Genomic DNA, 24,079 nt, shown 5'->3' with positions numbered 1-24,079 from the left:
CGTGGTCCTCATCTTATTAATCGTACAATCAAGAGGCATTGTTTTTCTGATATCAGCCACATAAGCATGACGAGAATCCTTTACATAGTTGGTGATGTGTAAGGAGAAACCATAGCTTATCAAGAGGCACTCTTTTTTCTAATATTAGCCACATTAGCATAGTTGGTGATGTGCAAGGAGAAACCATAGCTTATCACAGGAGAATCCTTTACATAGTTGGCCCGCCCGCCCGCCCGCCCGCCCGCCCGCCCAGCACCATTCACACTCTATACTGCAGCTTCCCGCCAATTGCTTTTGAGGGATGTTGAAATTTTTGCTTTTGAATCCCTACGGGTCCGCCATGTCCAACATTTTTGACCTCTGCTGAGTAGCAATTGTAGTGATCGGAAGCTTGCTGCCGGACCTGGCCAGGCCCGAGGTGTGTTTCACAGTTTTATCTTTGCCTCTCAGGGGCACATCTTCTCGCAGAAACCCTAATTGTTGCAGGCATCGGCAGGAATTGCAACGAGAACCTGAGCTTACTGTATTTGCTGCAGATTTAAAATTGAAGTTTTTGCAGAAACTAGTTTTTTTTTTCCAGTCATTTTCTGGAACTGAGAGTCGAGAGATCTGCCAATCCCATGAATGTAAACAGGTGGATCCGTTGTAAAACTGCAGAGCAAGAAGCGTTTTTGGTATAGTCCAGGGGAGCAATGTGTACAACGATGTCATGTCCAGCTGCTCAGTTTTCTGCAGGCGACGAAGCAAGCTCACAGAAAGATTGTTGAAAGAACAAAGATGAATGCAAGAGCAGAACAGATCTGCCTAATTTGGTAGGGGCAAAGATGAAGACGATTGCAGTGAAGGAGATTGAGCGGCTGGTGGTGGTGGTGGACATCCGGGCATGGCTTCTGCATCCAAACCCTACCAAGCTTGCGCTTCTGCTGCAACAGAGCGTGCGCACATTTCTGGCATCCGCTTCCCCTTCCTGTCGCTGGGGCTTCAAGCTTTTTGACTCATCTCTATCACCATTCTCATCCCGCTGCAAGATCAACAAGGTGCTTGGCTGCTGGGCCTGCTCCACCCGCTTTGACTCTGTTCTCCCGGGTGGCGACAACTCCCCTACCCTGCCAGAGGTCCTCTCTCAGTTTTGCTCAGCTCTCAACTGCCTCCAAACTGAGCTTCTCAAGACCCTAGCAGTAGCTGGCACGGCTGCTAGTAGCACTTCCATTGCTGCTGCCAATGCCAGCTTTGTTGCATCCTCGCTCCAGGAGCTTATCATTGACTGCATCTGGAATCCATTTCTCCCCACCCACGAAGATGCTGCCACTGCTTCCCAAGAGGACCACATGCTGGCTCCCATTCAGGTTAATTCCAACCTGGTAATCTTCTTTTCTACCTTGCCTTCCACTCACACAGAACTTGCACACTTCCTTGGACTTGAATCTGTGCCCCCTGAACCAGATCTGCTTGCAACCTTCTCTTCCAGCTTCAAGAAAGTACGTGAGTCCTTCTCTGCAAACAACATTCATCTCTGTTGGATCGATGTTCCTGTGAGCATCTCCATCCTGGATCATGGCAAAGAGATCATCTGCAATGGGGGAGTGTTATACAAATCTCCATTAAGCTGGTTATTAGGTCATCTGGGTTGGTCCTTCACTTGTCTAGATGTGCTCCTTGCTGGCCTCCGCATGGTACCATTTTCTGTTCTCTGGCAGGGACTTGCTCACCCATGGTTCCATTTTTGCAGCAGGCCTGAATTAGGATCATACAAAGTGTGCATTCAAGTTAGGGATGTGAGCAACAAACCAATGAACACAACCTTATGCAAGGTAGAGACCATTCAATTTGGAAACAAACAACTGGAGAGATTTACACATGGTAATGTCCTCCGTATCTCTTCTACAATACCTAAGAAGGTTTTCAATTGTGCAAGGCAGCTTGTATTAGCACAGGCTTTTTTACGTCCAAAAGCTGCTGAGAAAAGAAAGCTGGAAAGATTTGAGGTTATGCTGGGAAATGAGAATGACAGGAACTTTGTGGGTGATTATGTCTTGAGACAACTTCAGCAGGATGGGTTTGCTTTTGAGCCTGGCAAGCCTGCATGGCAATTATTGATGCTGCATTTAGCACGTGAAGAAAGGTTGGCAATTATTGATGTGGGCGGTAGTGACTCTACATGCGTTGCTTTGCTTGAGCCTCTAACTGTCCACCTTGCAGTCATAACCATTGTTAATAAAAGGTGTTCTCAGTCTCTAGTATGTTTATCAAATGATGAACCAGTCCGCCCGTATGAAAAATCTTTGGCAGTATTGGGTGCAATAGAGGAAAGTAGTCCAGACACAGATTTTAGTTCAGCTGTTTCTGTTGAAATTGCATCTCAAGTAATAGGAAATTATAAGGGGTCCCATAACCATGAAGAGACCCAACCTGAAGATAGGATGATCAAACCACCCCTCAAAAGGAAGCCACTTATTCCCTTGGCTTCTGCTTGTTATCAAGATCTTAATGTGCTGGATCATGCTGCACATGGCAATGGAAGGAAAAGAGCCAAGCCATCTTGTTCTTTGAAGCCTGAGGAGAATTTGCAATGTGCAGGCAATACAACACTGGAGGAATTGTATTTGAAAAAAAGCAGCAAACGGTCAAAAATCTTAAAGGTGCTGAGCTGCTGGATGAGGCAGACAAAACATAATTCGAACTTAGTTTCTTTTAGCCATTTAAACCTTCTATCAGCTACTGGTGGCGGGTATTCTCATGTAATTTCTGACGTTGGTCCAGAAAACTCATTGACAGGCAACCCAGCTTTACAGTACATAGAAGAAAGTAAGGAAACTGTTGCAACTCACATTGCAAGTCCTTCCCCTGGTGAGTGCCAATTATTAAATAATGTTCCTGACACGAGGAGAGTTGATACTGATCTGGATTGCCAGCCAGTAGATGCGGTTCCTTGTGAGGACAAGGACCCGGCTTTGGATGACGCCAATGCATATTTTGTGTCTTTGGACCAGAAAATAGTTGACTGCCTTTCTTTTCCTGAGATTGATCTTCATTGTTTCTCCCAGCGTGTAGTTGCAGATGCTCAAAGTGCTCTTTTAATTGTGTTAAGTGAAGGTCACTGCCAGAATTCAAACACTCTCACAGAGCTTGCATATGAAGCTAATATTGTTGACAAAATGAGCCAGATTCTCTTACAGAACCCCAGAAAGCTAGCTTCCAAATACAAGAAATGCAGGCCGCCAAGATCAACATCTCAAGTCACAGAATCTGAGCTTGATGTTAGCCATCGTATGTACAGCTCAGAGGAGAAAGTTCGAGAGTATCCTTTGGTTTGATTCTAGCTGGTTGTCTTAGTTCCTTGTTGATTTCCAATGCTGCTTTTGGAAGCTGCTGTGATTTCCTTAATTTTCCATAGACATGAATTACAGATTCTTTTCCGCATGGAGATGATTTCTCTCATGCTTCCAGCATCTGGGCAGCACAACAAAGTACGTGCTCTTGTATATGAGATCTGCAGGCTCTTGGAGAGTATTCAGTTCAACTTGCCAGGCGGAGTTTTGGAAGGCGAGAGCCTTCTTGACTTTAGTAACAGCGTGATAAAAGAAAGGTTAATTCGTCTCTCTTCCAAGCTCATTCTACCTTTCTGTTGGGCTTTTTAAAACGCTTTCCAGAATTAACTAAACTTACTTTTTGAATGATGGTTACAATGGCTGGGCCGTTCTTTTTATTGCATATTTGCGGCCACGGCCACGAGTGGGGTATTTATTCTTTTAAAGTCACCCAAGACTTACGCAGTAGGCCTTGCTTCATGCTGCCCTTTCATTTTTTCACCTCAGTAAAGAGTCATACCTTGATCTCTTTGTTCGGCAGCAACACAATGAATCAAGGTGAGGCTGTGATTAGCCACATGCATTGTGCACTCATGCATGGTGTATCTTCCTCACCAGACATGCATGTCATGGTATGGCCGAAATACTAGTAGTGTATTTGCTTGTACATTCTGCCTGCTTACTGGTGGGAAAAGCACAGACCCTGGTTTGGTAGCTTTCACATTTGTCTTGCCTGCTTCATTTTAGCAATTTTGTAGTCCTCTGTTATCTTGATTAGAAGCCACAAGCTTGTACATTGGGAGATTGGTAGTGATCATAATGAAATTCTAAATTTTAGCAACTGAAGGCAATATGAATTAAATTTCCCTTTCATCAACAGCATTAAACCATAAGCTCTAGGCCATGAAGAAAACTCTCAAGTAATTGTTTTTTTTCCTTCCCCAAAAAGATATCCTTCTATTAGTAGAAAAAACTAGCTGGAGACAGACTACAACCCTTTGACGATGATTGAACACTAGGATGGGGGGTGAGCTCCCTTCATGGCTGGCTGCTCTTGAACGGAGACTACATATGGGATGGAGGAAAGAAAATCCACACTAGTGTTAGCAGTCTTCTCTTGTCTGTACCACATTACACAGTAGGGAGTGAGGGCCAATGTTGTGGGTGTGCCCGCCCGGTGTGAGTGTTTCTCCATTTTTCCCATCTTCCATATTTTTCCCAGTTTTCCAGTCATAGGGGTGCTGTTTGCTCCCTGTCGGCTGGTAGGTTTGGCTGCTCAGGTGGGGCCCATTATTTTTCTGCTGGCCGACTTGATTATTTGCTGGTTGACTCATCATTTGTTGGCCGACTTGCATTTTATGCTGGCCGATTGGATATTTTCCAGTCGTGGGCTTTTCTTGGGTCTGTCGGCCTGTTTTGCAGTGGCTGACTAGTAGTCCCAGCCCATATATAGTGTGGGCCTTGCCCCCCCACTTGTGATGTACCGGATCGTGTGTCTATAGTAGAGTTTAAACAACACTTCTCTCTCCAACATTTCTGCGTTTCTTTTCTGCTCTGTTTTTGTCTCATTTTTGTTGCTCATGTTGACATGGTGTCAGAGCCCCAGGTGGCTTGAAGCTTTGGAGATGGTGAGAGCATTCAGGATTGCTGCGTTTGGTGTTGGGTTGTATGGGATGTGGAGAAGAAGGTAGAAGGTGGCATCATTGTTAGACAACCACCTTGCATTCTGGTGCAGCCTCTTCTCCCATGCACCCTCCCTTCACAAGACCATGTGAGCCCTCGAGATGGTAGATTTGCCCGAGATGATAGAGAAACATGTGAAGATTCTCACCCTCCTGACGTTCTTGGTGGATTGATAGTTGGATAGGAACAACTATGGCATTTGGAAGGTAATGATGGAGTCGGTTTTGAAGTCTTATGATTTGGTTGATTTCATCGTGGTTGGAGTTCCAAGGTTGGAGTTGGAGGAGGAGCTTTCACTATCCATTAAGAAAGAGCGGGAGGCCTAGGCACAGTTGTGGGATCATGTCAATGCCCATGTGTGTTTTTTCATTTTCCTTAATTGTACACCCCAAGTGATCAACCACATCAAACACATGACGCTGGCTCAAGGGATTTGGAAGCACTTGGCTTCTTTGTACAATCGGGTATTGCCCATGTGGAAGTGTAGATGTGCCCATGTGGAAGTGTAGATGTGAGTGATGAATCTTGCAAAGTCTTCGACGATGCGAGAGCACATCAACAAACTCCAGGCTCTTCAACAGGAGGTTCTTCAGGCTGGGAAGGAGATATCATGAGAGGACATGGCTATCACCTTGCTGTCTCATCTATCCCCTCAGTACTTAGTTTTCTATTCTCCACAGGGCAGAGGTTTTGAGGCTTTGACCGGCCAGCGTTTGAAAGGCCACAACAACAAGGACAAAGGGAAGTCTTTACCGTTGAAGTCTTTTGAGAAGAAGCCCGACTCAGAGTGATGCTTTGAAGGCCGAGTGGACCTATAACCATTGTGGCTAGAAGGGTCATTATTGGAGGAAATGTCCTCAGTCGAGCATCGAGAAAGGTGTTGATTCCTCAACTGCGATCGGGAAGACTTTGGCTCTATGCACTTGGAGATTAGGGACTCTCAATACTCTCTTCTCTTACAGGTACTCGGCTTGGTGTTTTGTGACATTTTCGTTTTGGGAACTTGAATGTGGATGTGTTGTGGCGGGCTTTTCGGGACTAGATGGTGGATGGCTTGTCAGATGTTGGCATCAAGCAAGGACATTGCAGTTCTTGTATTCATGGAAAGCAGCATAGGGGGTCTTTTCCGAAGCAGGCTACCAGGCGGGCTTTGTAACCTCTGGAGTTGGTATACGTTGACTTGTGTGGACCCATGCAAGCCCCTCTTTGGGAGGATCCTTGTATTTCATGTTGCTTGTGGATGATTGTAGCAAGTTCACATGGGTGTATTTTCTTTCATAGAAGGACCAAGCCTTTGCTCGGTTCAAGGATTGGTATGCTTTGGTGGAGAAGGAGTTTGGGTTGCAGGTGAAGATTGTTCGGGCTAACAAAGGAGAAGAGTTTTCTTCTAATGCTTTTGTGCAGTTTTGTGTGGAGCATGGCATCAAGCGGGAGTTGGCCAATACAGGGTTGCCTTTAGAGAATGGAGTAGTTGAGCGAAAGAACAAGACTTCGGTGGAGCATCGTGATGGCCAAGGCTATTAGCAAGAGACTTCAGCCCTTTCTTCCGGACTTGATTCATGACACTCAGATCGGCTTTGTTTAGGATCGAAGCATTCTAGACAACATCTTCACCTTCTGGGAGACGATAGCTTTGGCTAGGATGCGGCAACAGGACCTCATAGTGCTACTCCTAGACTTTGAGAAGCTTATGATAGGGTGGATTGGAGCTTTCTAGAGGGCATGATGAGCCGGATAGGATTCCTTGTGGAGTGGATTCGTGGGGTTTCGGGACTTTACGTAGCCTCGCACAGCTAGGTTCTCATTCAGGGAGTTCGTGGCGACAGATTTCCCCTTTCTCACTTGGTACAAGAGGGTTGTCCTCTCGCACCTTACCTCTTCCTATTCGTTGGCGAGGCCATGAGTAGTTTCCTCTCAGCCCAGGAGATCCGGCTTTAGGGATTGCGTCTCCGCCTCCGCACGTAGCAGGAGCTACTTGACTCAGAGTTTGTAGATGACACAATCACTTTCCTTTCAAGAGATGTGGGGAATCACCATAGATTTGTGGAGGCGATCGAGGTTTTTGCTGTGCATGAGATCTTGGCTGCCAAGTGGGCATTGATATCTCTCTTGAGCAGCAGCTCGCCCCTCTTCTTCTGAGTATTTGGAAGAAGCTTTTATACTAGAGTTCTGCGAGACTCTCCCTAGCAGGTAGAGTTGTAGTGGCGAACCAAGTTCTTGCCACCATGTGGTACATCACTTTGTGCTGGGCCTTCTCTCGAGCATGTATTGGTCAAGTACAACGGTTGATCTGGAACTACTTATGGGCCGGCAGTGACAGGAGGCTAGCCAGGGCCAAGGTGGCATGGAGAGTGATCATTCAATGTATGAGAGTTTGCCCAAAGCTTTGCGGAAAGCTTCAAACTTCTCTCGAGGTAAAGCCTTTGTGAACAGATCTGCAACATTATCCTGTGTAGGGCAATAAAATAAACTGATCTCCCCTGCATGTAGCCTCTCTCTTACATAATGATAATGAATCTCAATGTGCTTGGTACGTGCATGAAATATGGGATTCCGTGCCACGGCCATAGCACTCTAGCTATCAGCGAGAATGGTGGTGGATGTCTGTTGACACTCACGAAGATCAACCAATAATCTCCTCAACCATACACAATCTACTGTAGCTGTGAAGATTGCCCTGTACTCAGCATCGCAAGTAGATGTGGCAATAGTGGGTTGCTTTTTGCTTAACCAAGATATGCATGAATTGCCAAGAAAAAAACAATTTCCAATGGTGGATTGCCTAGTATCATAATCACCAACCCAATCTGAATCATTGTATGCATAAAGCTGCAAGCTGCCCCCCTTGGGATAGAACAAACCAAGATCTAGGGTATCTTGAAGATAACGGAAAATGCGTTTGACTGCTTGCCAATGCTTTGTGCCTGGGATGTGCATGAATTTGCTCAACAAAGACACCCCAAAAGATATGCAAGCCCTCGTGTTACACAAGCAAATGAGGCATCCCATTGCTTGGCTGTAAATGCCGGCCTCAAAAGGCTCACCAATATCATGCATAGTAAGCCGTACACCTGTTTCTATTGGAGTAGAAATTGGCTTACATTCTTCCATGTGAAACCTTTTTAGCAAACTTTTTATGTACTTAGTTTGTTGCATAACAATGTCATCATCTCTATGCATAAACTGTATGCCGAGATAGTAGTGTGAAGGTCCCAAATCTGACATATCAAATTCAGCTTTCAAATCAACCTTGAAATTTGGAATTTTTTCTTTGCTAGTCCTTGTTATGAGCATGTCATCTACATACAAGATGACTATGAGAATATCGGCACCAGTTTTCTTCACATACAATGTGTTTTGAGCTGGACTATTCACATAACCCTGGTTGGTTAGATGAGCATGTATTTTATCATACCAAGCTCTTGGAGCTTGCTTTAACCCATACAATGCTTTGTGTAACCTGCATACTTTACGTTCCTCACTAGGAACTACAAAACCGATGGGTTGATTTACATATACTTCCTCCTATAAATCCCCATTTAAGAATGCAGTTTTGATGTCCAATTGATGCACTTTCCATCCTTTATGTGCAGCCAATGCAATCACTGATTGAATTGTAGTCATTCTCAAAGTAGGAGCAAAAGCCTCCTCATAATCTATTCCCTTTTTTTGAGAATAGCCTTTAGCCACAAGTCTTGCTTTGTACCTGTCAATAGTACCATCAGACTTTCTTTTGACTTTGTACACCCACTTTGTTCCAATGACATTCTTGCTGTTCGGCAAGTCCACAAGATCCCAAGTATTGCTCTTCATGATAGAAGAGATTTCATCCTGCATGACTTGCACTCCAGTGCCATAGTGGCACCTGGTTCGCGCATCGCGCCCAAGAGGTGTTGGTCATGTCCACTCCCGGCTAGTTCAAGTGGGAACCCAGCTTACTCACGGGCACTTTTTCCCTGTGACTGGACACATGTTTTTTCCTCGTATGAACACACTTATGTGTGTTGGACACTTTGCCCTAGGCCTTTTAGTACTCGTACTTTCATTTCATATCATTATGGAGTACATCTTTTCTAGCACCCTCATGTTTCTTTGTGCTTGAGGCTGTGTGTGTGTGCAGGCTTGCTTCCCTCCTACCCAACATTGGTATCAGAGCTTGGTTAGGGTTAGGGTTAGGATTACATCCTGCTGCCCCCCAACATTAGGGTTAGGGTTTACCCATCTACTGCCCTTCAGCCTAGTGGGCACACTTTACACACCAGTCTCTCTCTCTCTCTCTCTCTCTCTCTCTCTCTCTCTCTTATTATTATTAAAAAAAAAACAGTCGAGTTCTTCTCTCCCTTGCAGTTGGCGACCTGTATTGTCCACACCTGGTGCAACAGTCCATTCGTACGTTGCCGTGTGCTGTCTGTACGCCGTATGCTACCCTCCGCTGTGCGCCGCCGCCCTTAGCTGCACGCTGCCGCCCTCGTCGCCGCCCTGTCTTGTGCCTTCAGATTCACCGTTGCCCTCAGTCACCTGCACCTTTAGATCTGCGTCGCCAGATCTGCCTTCGCCGTCAAGGGATCTGTCTTTGTTGCCTCCAGATCTGGATCAGTCGCCTGCCAAATCTGTGCGCCGCCGCCGCCTCTGCCGTCGCCTCCGCCCGTTCCCCTTGTGTGTGCTACCGACAGATAGCTATCTTGTTCAGACAATTTTGCGTAATTTCCCTGACTTTTATCAAACATTTGGTACCACTTTGCGGTTGTTGGCTGGCAATGCACCTAATGCGGTCACTTTTGACAACCTTGTGACTCTCTTGCTCAGTGAAGAGCAATCTCGTTCCAACAAGAACAACATGATGTCTGCTGAGTCAGCAATGGAGCTATAGTGGGCGCAGTAGGGCACAGGTGGGTTGTTGCAGGAGCCACAAGAGGCAACGATGGTCACAGTTGGTGATGGCGGGCACAACAACCACGGGTGTAGGCGACGACGACTTCGACGGAAACCGCACGGGTGGGCGACGGTTCCTCCACGTGGACGGAAATGTGCCACAAATTTTGGCAAAAACGGCCCTTGCCACATAAGCCTTAAGGGGGGCTGAGCTTTGCCTTGGGCCGCCTCTCCTTGTGTGAGCGCCGCCTGTGGGCGGGACGGTGGTGGAGCTCTCCCCACTAGCTCCGCCCGGGTTGGCTGCAAAGGGCCAAGGGCCACCAAGGGAGCGGAGCAGAGGCAGCGGGGGATCCGACGGAGACAAAGCAGGCAGCGGATGGAACAGTTGGTGGCGACGGAAACAATCGACGGACGGCATAGCTGCTAGTAGCAACGGAACTGCAGGAATTCCCGGGAGCAAGAACTTTTGATACCACTTGTTGGGGGACTCACACTCACACACAGCAAGGCTTCATGTAGATTAGGGTTAGATGCAAGAAGAAGAAGCTCACACAAAGAGAGAGAGAGAGCTAGACATAAAATGTGTGGTGATCATAAATGCAAGTCAACCCTTGCATGTGAGTCACATCCATATAATATAGAAGTGCAAAGTTACATGGATAGAGTGTTCTTTCACACTTGATACCCAAGGGGAAAAACCACATGGGAAAAAGTGCCCTTGGTTAAGCCTTGTTCACACGTAGCACTACAATAAGTGAGCATATGTCTACACTAGGTAGGAAAAGACTTCTTTTTACAGCTCCCTCTACCAAAACCTCACCTCAATGGAGAGCAATGATGCTTGGAAAAAAGAGTTACGGCGTGAGTATGAGACTATGCATAGTCGTTGGAGACGGGAAGATAAAGAATGATACAAAAGGGAACAAGAATGCCAAGCCCAGTACGAACAAATCATGGCCGAGTATAGGCAACAGTGCAGCAGAACATCCAGTGTGAAATGACTGAATAACGACATTAAATGCCGAGGGACCAGGTCGTGGGGAAAAATAGAACAGGCTGACTGAAAAATCTGCCAGCCGACCAGCATATTCAAGACCTATAAATAGGCAAGGCATAGATCCAGTCTAGCATCTCATAATTGACAATGGGTTGCTGTAGTCCAAGCGCCAGGACCGCCAAGGGGAGTGCTACAGCCAAGGTGAAGAGTGCAGGTCAAGAACCAGATTTTATTTGTAGAATTTGCATCATTCTAATAAAGCAAATACCCCATTCGTGGCTACTGAGGGTATTTGAGACCCAATATTGTGTCCAATTCTCTCTCTCTCTCTCTCTCTCTCTCTCTCTCTCTCTCTCTCTCTCTCTCATACAAGGTGGAGCCAATTTGAAAATGATTGCAACCACAGTGATACAACAAGATGGCACATATGCCGAAAGTTATTTGATGCATATGTGCTGCAAACAGTATTGTACGGAGTCGAAGTATGGGGTGGAAGCATCTCACAATCAACTTGCGAGGATATTTAGAAAATGCACAAGTCCTTCCTAAGAAGACATCAAGGTGTCAAAGCTACAATGCCTTACTCAATACTCCTCCTAGAGACATGCTATCAACCAATTGATTGTCATGCAATGAAGAGGGTTTTCCGATACATAATAACGATCAAACATATGAATGATGATAGATTACCCAAGAAGGCTTGGGAGACAAGCAAGAGGCCACAAAAGAATCATAAAAGTAAGATGCTATCTTCCGGATGGATGCAAGATTTGCAAGGATAGTTTAAACGATGGAAGCTAGACAAATACCTAGAATTGTCACATGAAAATATGGATATGGAAGTTTTCCATCGCGCCCTCCTAGAGACACTCCGTAACAAGTGGCAATCAGTTGAGAAAAAGGCTAAATTTGAATACTATTGTGATGCCATTAATCCTGATTTTTGGTCATTCTACACACAAGGAGAGGACAACACTCAAGCATACATAAGCACACCAATGCCATCCCATGCACGCAAGAATATAGCATGTCTTCGGACAAGATCACACACGCTTGAGATTGAAAGAGGAGCATGGCAGAAGGTGCCAAGACATGGCAAATTTTGTGACATGAAGGCCATGGAGACAAAAGAACAGATGGTCATGGTTTGTCCTCGATATACACATATTCGAGGCAGTTTTAACAAACTCCTTGAAGGCCACACACAACTGCCACAAGTATTGCTTACAGCCACACCCACTGTTTTGGGGGCATTCATCACTCAACTCTTCAAACATAGAGAGGAGCAGTCGAGGGTCAACTCCAACACTCCCACTCATGGCAAATAGGTATTTCAAGTCAAAGATAAAGACAAATCAAATACTTCCAAGAAGAAGAAAGGGAAGTGTCACTATTGTCACAAAGAGGGATATTTCATCAATGAATGCAAGAAGTGGATGGAGGGAAGGGCAAGCCAATTCAGCAAAGGACAATTTTGAGGAGAAGCAGGACACGCAAACATGGTCGATGACATTACCACTACAAGGGCATTTGTTGAACATGTCTAGTGGCAATGTGTATCAACCTTACCTTAGACAATATGTGTGTAAGTGTGTGAACACACCCTAGTATTATCTAGATTTTATCTTTAGTGTGATATACACCTCTTCTTTTTGTATGGTCCTCATGACCTTATCTTTTGTACTTCAAAGGCTATTTAGTACTTGTCTAATGATATTGTGTTCATCTTTTGATTTGTGTCCATGACTCCCTTCACTCTCTCTCTTGGTGTCCACTCTCGTGTCTTCTCTTCACCACTCTCTCCAGTACGACCAGCGGCTATGTATGGTGCAACCTTCTAGGGGCAAGCCTAGGGAAGGATTATTGGAGGAGCATAGAGAGGCTATAGGTGATGATGTTGTCACGCATGATCAGGAGGAAGCCATCTATACTACATGACATTCTACATGCAGAGTTTTGGGTGGTCCCATTGGTTACAGATGCCCTTTTTCAGACTCTCACTTATATTCAACATGTATACACGCTTGATAGAGATCGCCTCCCACGACTAGCACTAGAGTCCTCTATGCAATTATACTGCGAGAGGGAGAGGGAGAGAGAGCGATTGAAATGAGCTGGATTGCCCTCCTCCTCAACGACACGGCCACCACCATTACCGACACATGCATGGTACTTTGAGGTAGTCGAGTGATTTCATGCACATGGCATACAGATGGACTGTCTCCCCCCGTTTTAGTATAGCCTGGATTCCCCCTACCTTGATCTCTCACGACAGGAGATCAACCGGATCATCCGGTTCGATCTACTCGGGCTACACATACACTAGACATGGGTGTCTCCGTCAAAGATTAGTAAGAAGTGTGAGTTCTACAGAGATCACTTCTTGAGACTCTCCAAGGATGGATTCTTTGAGATCCTGGGATACATACAGATACACATCTCACGTGCTATGCGTATCACGATTGGCCAGCTTAGGGTATCCTCCCACTGCCTTAGAGTAGAGATTGGTAGAGCTGAGGATATCCCACGAGGAGAGGACATGCAGAGTATGCACCACAGGAGCAGTAGAGGATGAGGCCCATTATGTGTTCAGTTACCTGGCTTAGTACGAGATACGAGGGAGATCCCACTGCCACTTCCAAGAGGGATTCGGACCACTCACACGAGTGATACAGTTTGAGGATTAGAGGTGCTTGGGCATGTACTTGATGGAGCTTAGACGACACAGGGATGTAGTACACGCTGAGAGACAATCCCGGCTCCGACAAGACACCTCACAGAGAGCCATCGCGGATTTCTTTGTGGTACACACATCCACATAGGAATCCACTGCCCACAATAGTTCCTCTACGACGACATCAGAGCCCACAACCCGTGCCCACACTCTAGCTCCACGTCCCAAAGGAGTTCTTAGCGAGAGAGCTCGATTCATTATACGAATTAGACATCCCGGATCCAGAGCATCAGGTCCCTCCACCACACAGAGACAGATTTGTGAGGTTCGCCGCCAACATGACCCACTCCCATCACAAAGGCCTGACATTCACTCCACCATGAGATCAGTTCTGGCCGAGACAAGTATTGTCATTAGCTAATCACAACATATCTCACTCTACACATGATCATCTGTATTGTCAAATGTTTTCATTTTACTCTTTCTTTCAGTTTTCCATGGCTTAGTATATCCATGGTACCATTGTATTACTTTTGGTCTCATAGGCCCTTGGGGTCTTCCGTAGACGTTAATATAACTTTCTTTCTTTCTTTCTTTTTATTCTTTCTTTCTTTCTACTCTCATATGTTGTTGTACTATCTACTATGAGATCCGAGGGAGGTACCACTGCCTGTTCTGTGAAGGCTTTGGACCTTTGCGTCGGATCATGAACTTTGAGGACCAAAGGTGCTTAGGGCTCTTCATACTGGAGCTTAGACGCCACAGAGAGAGCCTATTGAGGGACAGGAGAGCAGTGGGACTAGAGCCGCCTAGACAGAGAGCCCTCACAGACTTTTTCAGAGCCAGCATTGTAACCCCACCAGCCTCTACTCCCCCATCTACAGGCCTACTTGGCAGACCACCCTCCAGAGGAGTCACCCTAGATAGAGCCATTGCCATCTGTAGAGCGAGACGCCCACGACCATGAGGATCGTGTCCACGACTCCCTCACCATCGGCAGATTCGAGTCATCATTGCCCGCTATCGGAGGAGTTTACGCGACGATGGAGCGGTTCAGCTTTCAGCTCTTAGCTTTATTAGGATGTTACTATTTTCATTCTTTCTTTGAGATTTGTGATGATGAGACATCATCATCATCAGTTGTACCTTGTTTTGGTCTCATGGGCCATTTCGGCCTTTAGGAGACGTTAATATATCTTTCTTTCTTTCTTTCTTTCTATTCGTCAACATCCATCCCTCTCTCTCTCTCTCTCTCTCTCTCTCATCAAAGATCTTGAGTTCAAATCTTGTCGGATAGATCAATTTGGTCTCTTGGGATAGTTTCCTACGACGTTAAAAAGTTCTCTTCTCTCTCTTCTCTCTCGATGGCAGCATATGGAGAGGCCATTAGTGATGATGATTGCACGCATGATTCGGAGCAAGTCATCTGTACCACATGAGATCATCAAGGCAGAGATGGGGGCTACCCTAGTGGTTACTGAGGCTTTGTTCCATGCAGTTACTTTTCTCCATAGAATATGGGAGCTCCCTCAGCAGAAATACCCTCGCTTAGCACTCAGTTCCTCCAAACAGCTTGCAGATGAGGGAGACACCCAGTGTTGGTATGCCCAGATGTGCACATGGCTGGCCTTGCATGGCATGAGTATTGATGCACTCCCGCCTTTTGCTTACAGCCAGGATTGCCCGTTCTTAGATCTGAGCTGTTCAGAGCTAAATCGGGTGATCTGGATGGACATTGTGAGACTAGATACAGAAAGGACATGGGTCAGGCCCCCGTAGCCGTTGGGCACGAAAATGGCACACTACCATAGTCATTTTCTACACCTCTCTGCGGATGGGTTTATTATACGCCATGCTTACATGGACACACACCTCTCACATGGTATTCAGAGTGCTATTGAATAGATTCGCACCTCTTCACACCAGGTGAGGATAGAGACAGGTCAATATGAGGATATATCACTAGAGGACTGCATATGCCAGCTTTGCCATCAGGAGGTGGAGTCGGAGGAACACTATATATGTCGTTGCACTGTCTACTATGAGATCCGAGGGAGGTACCACTGCTTGTTCCGTGAAGGCTTTGGACCTTTGTGTCGGATCATGGACTTTGTGGACCAAAGGTGCTTAGGGCTCTTCATACTTGAGCTTAGATGCCACAGAGAGAGCCTATTGAGGGACAGGAGGGCAATGGGACCAGAGCCACCTAGACAGAGAGCCCTCACAGATTTTTTCAGAGTCAGCATTGTAACCCCACCAGCCTCTACTCCCCCATCTACATGCCTACTTGGCAGACCACCCCCATAGGAGTCTTCTGGACAGAGCCATTGCCATCTGTAGAGCGAGACGCCCACAACCATGAGGATTGCGTCCACGACTCCTTCACCATCGGCAGATTTGAGCCATCATTGCCTGCCACCGGAGGAGTTTACCGGACGATTCAGCGGTTCAGCTTTCAGCTCCTAGCTCTCTTAGGATGTTACTATTTTCATTCTTTCTTTCATATTTGTTGTGATGAGACATCATCATCATCAGTTGTACCTTGTTTTGGTCTCATCGGCCATTTCGGCCTTTAGGAGACGTTAATATATCTTGCTTGCTTTCTTTCTTTCTTTCTTTCTTTCTTTCTTTCTTTGTGTGTCTATGGGATAGGAGGTCATACAAGGAGTTAAGAGTTTGTCTCTGGCTATCGGTCTAGAAATAGGGTGGGGCTTGTAGAGTTGGGAATGGCCATAATCCGGAAGTGGGTGAATTGAAGAGTTAGACCCATGGCATCCTCCTCAAAGAGAAGTGTTGGGCTTGCCTTCTTGGCCCAAGCAATGGTCCCTTAGATGATGGTCCAATGGGTGTTGGGCTTTGAGACTCGAGTTAATTACGTGTAGAATCCTCCACCAAACTTGCTATGCCTTTGGGCAATCCAAAAGACAATGATGCTGAGTCTCTTGGGGAGCTCAACACTGGTGGCGTGTGACATGTGCCATGGCTAACCCCACCTTCAACTACACACTTTCGGAGGTGGACCTTCAGCTCCTTTTGACTTCAGTACTCTTCCTTAAAGGTCTTCCTCTGGTTGCTGACTTAGGCTACAAGAGCCTCACGGTGGGCACCTGGTTGGTGATAAGTCTTGACCCACAAGAGCCTCAAGGTGGGCATGTCTCCAGTCAAGGAAGTTGAAACAACTGCCATTGATTCCTCCTTGAGGTGAGGGAACTAGAGGCAATCAAATGTCGATGAATAAAACTTGTAGACTACGTTGCAAGGGGGGGAAGGGGAGGGGATCGTAAAAGCGCAGGTTGATTGAAGCGGGTGAGAAAAATGAAATACAGGAGAAAAAACAGGTTTCTTGAGCATTAGGCGTTTGGGTGGTGATAAATCTCTTGATGGAATGTGGGTTAGACCTAGGTGGTCACTTGGTGCACACTGGCATCAGGTTGCCATGGACGGGCAACAGCTCGCCTTGTGAAGTCGGGCAGTGTCGGGCGGCTCTACAAAAGGGTGCCGAAGTGAGAAGAGGTCAGAAACACAGGCGGAGTTGACTGTTGGAAGCTATGGAGGGCAAGGGCTGAAGGACAGTGTGGGCACTCACTTTGTAAGAGATAAAGACAGATATCTGTTGGAGTGCAGATGTCATGTGCAACCGTTAATCGGGATGCTCATAGACATGTATATTCTTATTAGCAAATATATTTGCAGATATAGGGGTATATTTAGAGTGGATTTTGCAGCCTTATAGGCTCTGGGAAGTGCCCAAGACATATCCCAATGGTTTGGAGACCTTTTGGGTATAGTTTAGATAAAAAAATTGATTTTTTGGATAATGTTTTGTGGGAAAAACAGGCAAAACCAATTTGACAAATTTAGGGCTTTTGCATTTTTAATTTATGCTTTTACATTGGAATTTGGATTTGCAAAAATTGGGGCTATTGAAAAATTTTAAAAAATTTGGATTGTAGTCCAATGTCCACTTACAGTTTCAATTTTTTAAAATTTCTCGAGAGCTCCAATTTTTGTAGGTCCAATGTGCACTTACAGTCCCAGTTTTTTAAAAATATAGGAAAAATGCAAAAAGCCCTAAATTTCTTGCAAGTAGCTTGAGCCAAGTTGCAGGTGTTGGGCATTGAACTTTGGGGGCTTTAGAGTCTATGGCATAATGCATTGGGGGCCGGGGCCTTGGGGCAATGGCAGGCTGCAGCTTGCACAGTGCAGCATGAGTAGCCATGGGACCATGGTCCATTATGCAGAGTCTAGAGTCTAGACCAGCCGCCCAGCCAATGGGACCAGGTGGACAGGGCACACAGGTCACTACAGGCCGTACGGACCGTACAGCATGGTCGCATGTGTACCTGGTGTGAGAGTCGGGACTTGAGAGATGGTTGACTTGACAGATGGTCGGCGAACGGCGCAGCTTCAAAAAATGAAAATTTATGAGAGAGTATCAAAAGTACATGGCGTTCGTCAAATCCCAACATTGGGGAACTAAAAAATGAAATAAAAACCTACACGTATGGAACGTTCCAAACATTCATGTTTTTTGTAAACGTTTGCAGACATGAAACATGCACGTATGTTTGGAACTATGCTTCTAATAATAATGCAATGAGTTTTACAATCTTTGCACCTTTTACATAGAGCGTAATCTCAATTGGACTGTTTAAGCCATACCATGCTTTGGGATCTTGCTTAAGGCTATATAAAGCTTTTCTTAACCCACATACTTTAAATTCTTGCCCCTTCTCAATAAAACTATGAGGCTGAGATACATAGATCTCCTCATGCAAGTCACCATTTCAGAAGACAATCTTGATATCTAACTGATATACATTCCAACCATGATGTGTTGCCAATGTAATAATATCCATGATCGTAGTCATACGAAATGTGGATGCAAAGGTCTCATCATAATCTATGTTCTTCTCTTGAGCATACAAGTCTTGCCTTGTAGCAATCAATGCTACTATTAGCTTTACGCTTTAGTTTATAAACCCACTTTGTACCAATGGTCTTTTTACCATAAGAGAAATCTACTAAATACAGAGCGTCATTTTTGAGGATTGAGTCGTACTTATCTTTCATGGCCTACATCCAATGATTGTTTTCTTGTGCTTTCTTAAAGAAAATATGTTCCTCTTCATTGCATATATTGGCAACGAGAGTATGATCCACAAAAGAATAAGATACATGATGAGCATGTGTCTTGTTATGTAAAGAGCATGTGTCTTGTTATATACTCTCCCTCTATCTATACGAAGGTACCAAATTTATATGTAGATACATTTTCAGCAATAGAATCAAAGTGTCTAAAGCATGTAAAAACTTTTAGACTTTGCCTTCAATGGATACACCTAGGTGTGCTTGGAGTAGTCATTAATAATAGTCACAAAGTAGAGATATCTTCCAATTGATGGTGTCCTCATGGGACCACATACATCACTATGTATAAGCTGGAATTTTTGGACAATCCTAACCGATCTATCTTTCAAGAGTGATGCTTGTTGCATCTTGTCCAAAATGTACTCCTCACATACATGTTTGATGGGGGTCTCAAGCATAGGTGGCTTTGACACCATCTCTTGTCTTTTAAGATATAACAAACTAACGAAATTCAAGTGACCAAAGTGAACATGCCATAGCTCCGTGTCACTTATAGCACGTATGGTAGTGACTGAACAAGTATTATGTGTTATTCTCTCATATTTGTCTAACTTGTAAAGCCCAGATACCACAGGGATGTTTCTATCACTCCGGTCATGAACTGTATACCTATCAGCAACAAATCTGACCATTAGGCTTGCCCGAGCAATGGTAGAGATTGACAATAAGTTCTTTTTGATGCTTGGCACAAACAAGACTTGTGAGAGAGTGATTGCCTTATTATTTGCAACAATGAATACAATCTTACCAACTCTTCTTATTGGATACGAGGAGTTGTTTGTATATGTGACTATTTCTCCTTGAGGAGTAGACTCAAGTGAGGAAAATAAATCACGTTGAGAAGTAATGTGCTTGCTTGTACCACTATCAAAGTACTTGATATGTTGATTTGTCATTGACATGGATACGACATGGATAGAAGATCATAACTGCAGTGCACCCAATTATCTTGTGCATAGTTGACTCCTTTTCAGCACAATGATGCTTGACTCTTTCTTCTCCTTCTCCTTCTCCAATCTGTTTTTGCATTTAGTGATGTAATGGCTTGGCTTCCGATAGCAGTTGCATGTGTCTTTCTTCTTAGGCTTATCACTCCCTTCTTAGCATCCTTTCCAGAAGACTAGGTTGATTCTATCTTTTCTTATAGCCGCCTTGAGAAGAAGCTTTGCCTTTATCTTTTTGACTAGCAACAAATGCTTGATCTTTAACACGTATACTAGTTCGGTTTTGTCGAGATTGCTCTTCTTGTAAGAGCATTGCAACCAACTCATAGAAAGGAAGGACATTGGGGTTATCCTTTATCATGAGCCGAAGTGTAGATGCAAAATCTTGGTATGAATCTGACAGAGCTGTGAGAATAGTAGATATCAAAGAACTGTTCGGATAGGTCTCATCAATACATGCCAATTGTTCCTTGAGATCTTTAATTCTTGTGAGGAACTCACCCATTAAATCTCCCTCATTCATATGCTTGGACTCTTATTGCTTGTGTAATTAGGCCACTCGTTTCTCGTTACATACCTGGTAAAGTGTAGCAAGCACGTCCCAAGCATGTTTCACAGTTGAACATGAGCGAATATGAGGAATAATGTTCCTTTTTATTGAAAGTGTCACTAATGCATATGCCTATGCATTCGTACCATCCCACCTGGCTTGTTTTGCTGTGGGAGGTGTAGAGGCGGATACCATAGTTACATATCTAAATTTATATCATCATCCAAAGTACTTGTACTATACTATTGTGCTAGTGAGACCGGGCGTGTCTCAATTCCATTAACAATTTTCAAAGTCCTTTGGTGACGACCAATACATGGCGTATCATATAGGACCACAACGAGTAGTTGGTCCCATCAAGCTTATCCTTAGTGGAAAACATTCCAGATACATCATTGTCTGTCATTTTGCTTGCAAATAACTAATCTCTGACACATAATGCAAATATTTCAACTACTTGTAGGTACTGACAATGTCCACTGAGTGTAATCGAAATGGTTGCTAGTAGATCACTGATGACCATGGAAACTTGGAAAGTGTATGAAAAATTGTAGAGTGTAGAGTTTGGAAATTATACTTAGCAAGAAAATCAATGATAATGTTGACGATACTGTTGAAGAGGAGCGTGACGATGTGATATCGAAGATGATGACATCACTATCTATACACCAATGGTTGTTGTTGTAGTGTAAAAAACCCAAAATTGAAAAAAACAGTTCAAACTGACACTCTCGAGATGCTTGTAGAAACCTTACAACATGCGAACGAGCCACGAAACGTGTTGAAATACTCCGAAATGAGCAAAAACATTGTTAACGTAGTTAAGAGTACACTGTGTGGTATACCTTCTCCACTTAAGAGGATAGCTCAATCTGAGAAAATCAAAAGAGCAACTTAAGGGGAAGATGACAAGGAGCTCAGAGCCAAGAGAACTTGCTCTAATACCAATTGTTGGATTGGAGATCAACGTAGCGACACACGCATAGATGCAGTAAAAGCAAGGAGAGAGATAGAAGCACAACACTCAAAGTAGATTGATGAGAAAGTTTGAAGTACAAGTGAAGTGACATGATAAAGTCACTTACACACTCATAAGAGTGCGTACGTACGCTAAGAGTAAAAAAACCTCCTAAAGAAGAAAAAAAGTATCTCAACCCATTATTAGCCTATGTCCACTCATCACTACCGTATAAATGCTACAACATCAACTCGAGAAAGGACAAAAGACAATCTCAGCATCCATTTTTACACAATGAAAACAGGTAGTGAGCTGCCTAAAGATGTCCTTGAACACAATAGGTGTGATGCAACATCATTTCTCTCACCCCTGGCTGGAAGACAAGCTCCTTCCGATGTCAAAATTTTTTAAGCGGCTATGTAACCTCAGCTGGCTCTCACATACGACACCACCATTGACAATCACGGGCTATGGATTCTACTTGACACATTTTACTTTTTGTTTTTCAATTTCTTCATGTGGGGATGCCTCTACAATACCCATGGCAGTCGCACGCAATCGTGCACAAAATACACACATGCATGCTCATGAGTGCATGTGCACACATTACTCTCATGTCCCTGATCATAACTCTTATGTTCTTGTGCGTGCATGTGTGTGTTTGGGCGGGGGTAATTGGACGTATGCAAGGAGGAGGTAGTTGGGCGTAAAAAAGGAGGCCTAGGGTGGACAGGAACTCTAGAGCACAACAAAGCGTTTGGAACCATATAGACATTTGTGCCGCGAGGAGACACTTAACAACTAAGCCTTCATGTTGCTTTATGTTGCTTTGACCATGTATGCAATGTTGTACCCCCAAGTTTGGGTGACAACAGCTGCAAAGCCCCTGATTGATCTTGTCGAAGCAAGGCTGCAAGAGCCATATCCACACATCGCTCCACACAATCAACCTCCTAAACTTCTGGAAACTCAATCACAGAAGAATTTGAAGCCCCCGATTTGATCTTGTTGAAACGAAGCAGCGAGAGCCATATCCACTCACCGACTGATTTAATCAACCTCCTAAACTTCTGGTTATGGTTACAACTTAATTACAGATGAACTCACAACTTAATTACAGATAAACTTCTGGTTATGGTTACAACTTAATTACAGATGAACTCACATGCACCCTTGAGAAGGACCATTGATAGCCGGTTATGTATGAGTCATTGATCGGAGCTTTATCGCATGGGAGATGAGGATTTTTCAAATAAAACTTTTGATCCATATGAATGCTAATTTTACAGTTCTTTGGCTTAACTTGGCCCCTGGTCACATTATAGAGAAAAATCTGTATCTTACCAGCAGCTCACTATGGTTTATCAGGTACATGGAAAAATTACCCACCATAGTAGATGACATATACACAGCCATGGAGTTTAATGGTCATGATGATCTATCCGAGGTTGAGGAGTTTGAACCGTCAAAGATTGCAAGTGAGTTAATTCCATCAGGCAGCGATGCCCATGATTCATTGGGCACAGAAGAGGATAGCTTCAGCAATTCAGATAACCCATATTCCTCTTCTTCTCAGGGGAAGTGGAAAGACCACTCAAGGGATCTGTCCTTGCAGAGGGCTCTTTTTAGAGAAAAGACCAAGTGTATGGGTGTAGATCCAGCTATGGAGAAGCTCAGACAAGCAGAAGCCAAGAGGGAGCGTGCCAAGCGCTTCTCGCATTTTGCAAGCTCTTCCAGAGATTTGCTGCGGGTGACAGTCATCCCAAAGGTCAGCGTCTGCATAAAAAGACATCCTAAAATTTACAATGGAAGCACTAGAAGCAAGCCTCACAAACCCAAGAAGGTTTCTGAAAGAGAGGTTATTCTACAGACACCCTTTTCATCAGCAAAACCACGATCTGAAAGAGCACCATTGGCAGTGAAGAAGCAGCTTCTTGTTTGAAGTGAACAGGAACTAGTCAGAGACTAATTGGGTGCCCATCTTTTCGGGCGTGACAATGTTACTGTAGAAAGGCCTTGGTCTTCATTATGATTAACGGGAGCAACATGATTGCTCATTATGTTAGGGGTATGGCATCATGAATTATAAAGCAGACGCTAATCTATTAAAAGATTTCAGCTGTAAACTACTACAATCTAGTGAGGTTACAAGGATGTGAGCTTCCACATCCGAGCACTTGTCTACTTGAGTCAAGGGGTGGTTCTTGAAAGGTCTCCTGTGTCAAGCAATTTATTCATGTACTCATGAACCAAGATATCTGAGACTTAAGTATTGGTGTCATTTCTCCAAATATCTCCTTGATTCTTTCGACGAATTCCATCACATCTGGAGTAGTAGCTCTTTCCCTCAATTTCTCCCAGCTGGGATAGTAGTAGTAGTAGTTTTTTTTTTTTGGGCAGGTTTGGATTTGCATTAAGCTTTTCTTCATCTTCTTGTAGCTTTAATTTTTCTCAAATGGAGATCCATAGTACCACTTCTAGGAGTGTGTTTTTTTGGGGCTTCCATAAAGTTTCTCTTCCTCTTTTGTTTGGGAGGATGAGAGATAGGATTTAATATGCAGATTGCTGAATAGTGAAAAGGTGGGATGAAGTTCATGGGAGATGAGAGTGGTACAAATGGCTCTTATATATAACTTATATTAAGCTCTTAATATAACTATTCTATGTTCCTGTCTTCATCTTCTTGTAGCTTTAAATCTTCTCAAATGGAGACTCATAGTACTACTTCTAAGAGTTTTCTTCCAATGATTATGGAAAATAATTTTTCATCTCATCCTCATGCATTTGCTTTACACTAGACCAACTTTCAAAGGCTTGTGGAGATTGATAGTTCCTTGTAGTTATATTATGGTGTGGTTTGAGTTTATTTGTATTAGAGCTTCATTAATGCAACAAGAGTGTGATTTGCTTTGGGCTTTTCATTGTGTTTTCTTAATCTTAAT

General features: G+C 44.3%; 1 protein-coding gene across 1 annotated transcript; it reads left to right on the top strand.

Moving 5' to 3' along the window:
• Window positions 1-343: 343 nt before the first annotated feature.
• On the top strand, window positions 344-23,479 carry LOC147632445 (uncharacterized). Its single transcript, XM_086807270.1, has 3 exons — window positions 344-3,298; window positions 3,395-3,586; window positions 22,506-23,479. Exons 1-3 carry the CDS (start codon window positions 825-827, stop codon window positions 23,077-23,079), a joined length of 3,240 nt encoding a protein of 1,079 aa, XP_086663396.1. The 5' UTR covers window positions 344-824; the 3' UTR covers window positions 23,080-23,479.
• Window positions 23,480-24,079: the final 600 nt, after the last annotated feature.

This window comes from Cibotium barometz, chromosome 13, assembly GCF_041138505.1.
Source record: "Cibotium barometz isolate CiBa-2024 chromosome 13, ASM4113850v1, whole genome shotgun sequence".
In the NCBI taxonomy this organism is placed as follows: Eukaryota; Viridiplantae; Streptophyta; class Polypodiopsida; order Cyatheales; family Cibotiaceae; genus Cibotium; species Cibotium barometz.
The sequence above is the reverse complement of the archived record's forward strand: the minus strand, read 5'-3'. Positions and strand labels throughout refer to the sequence as shown.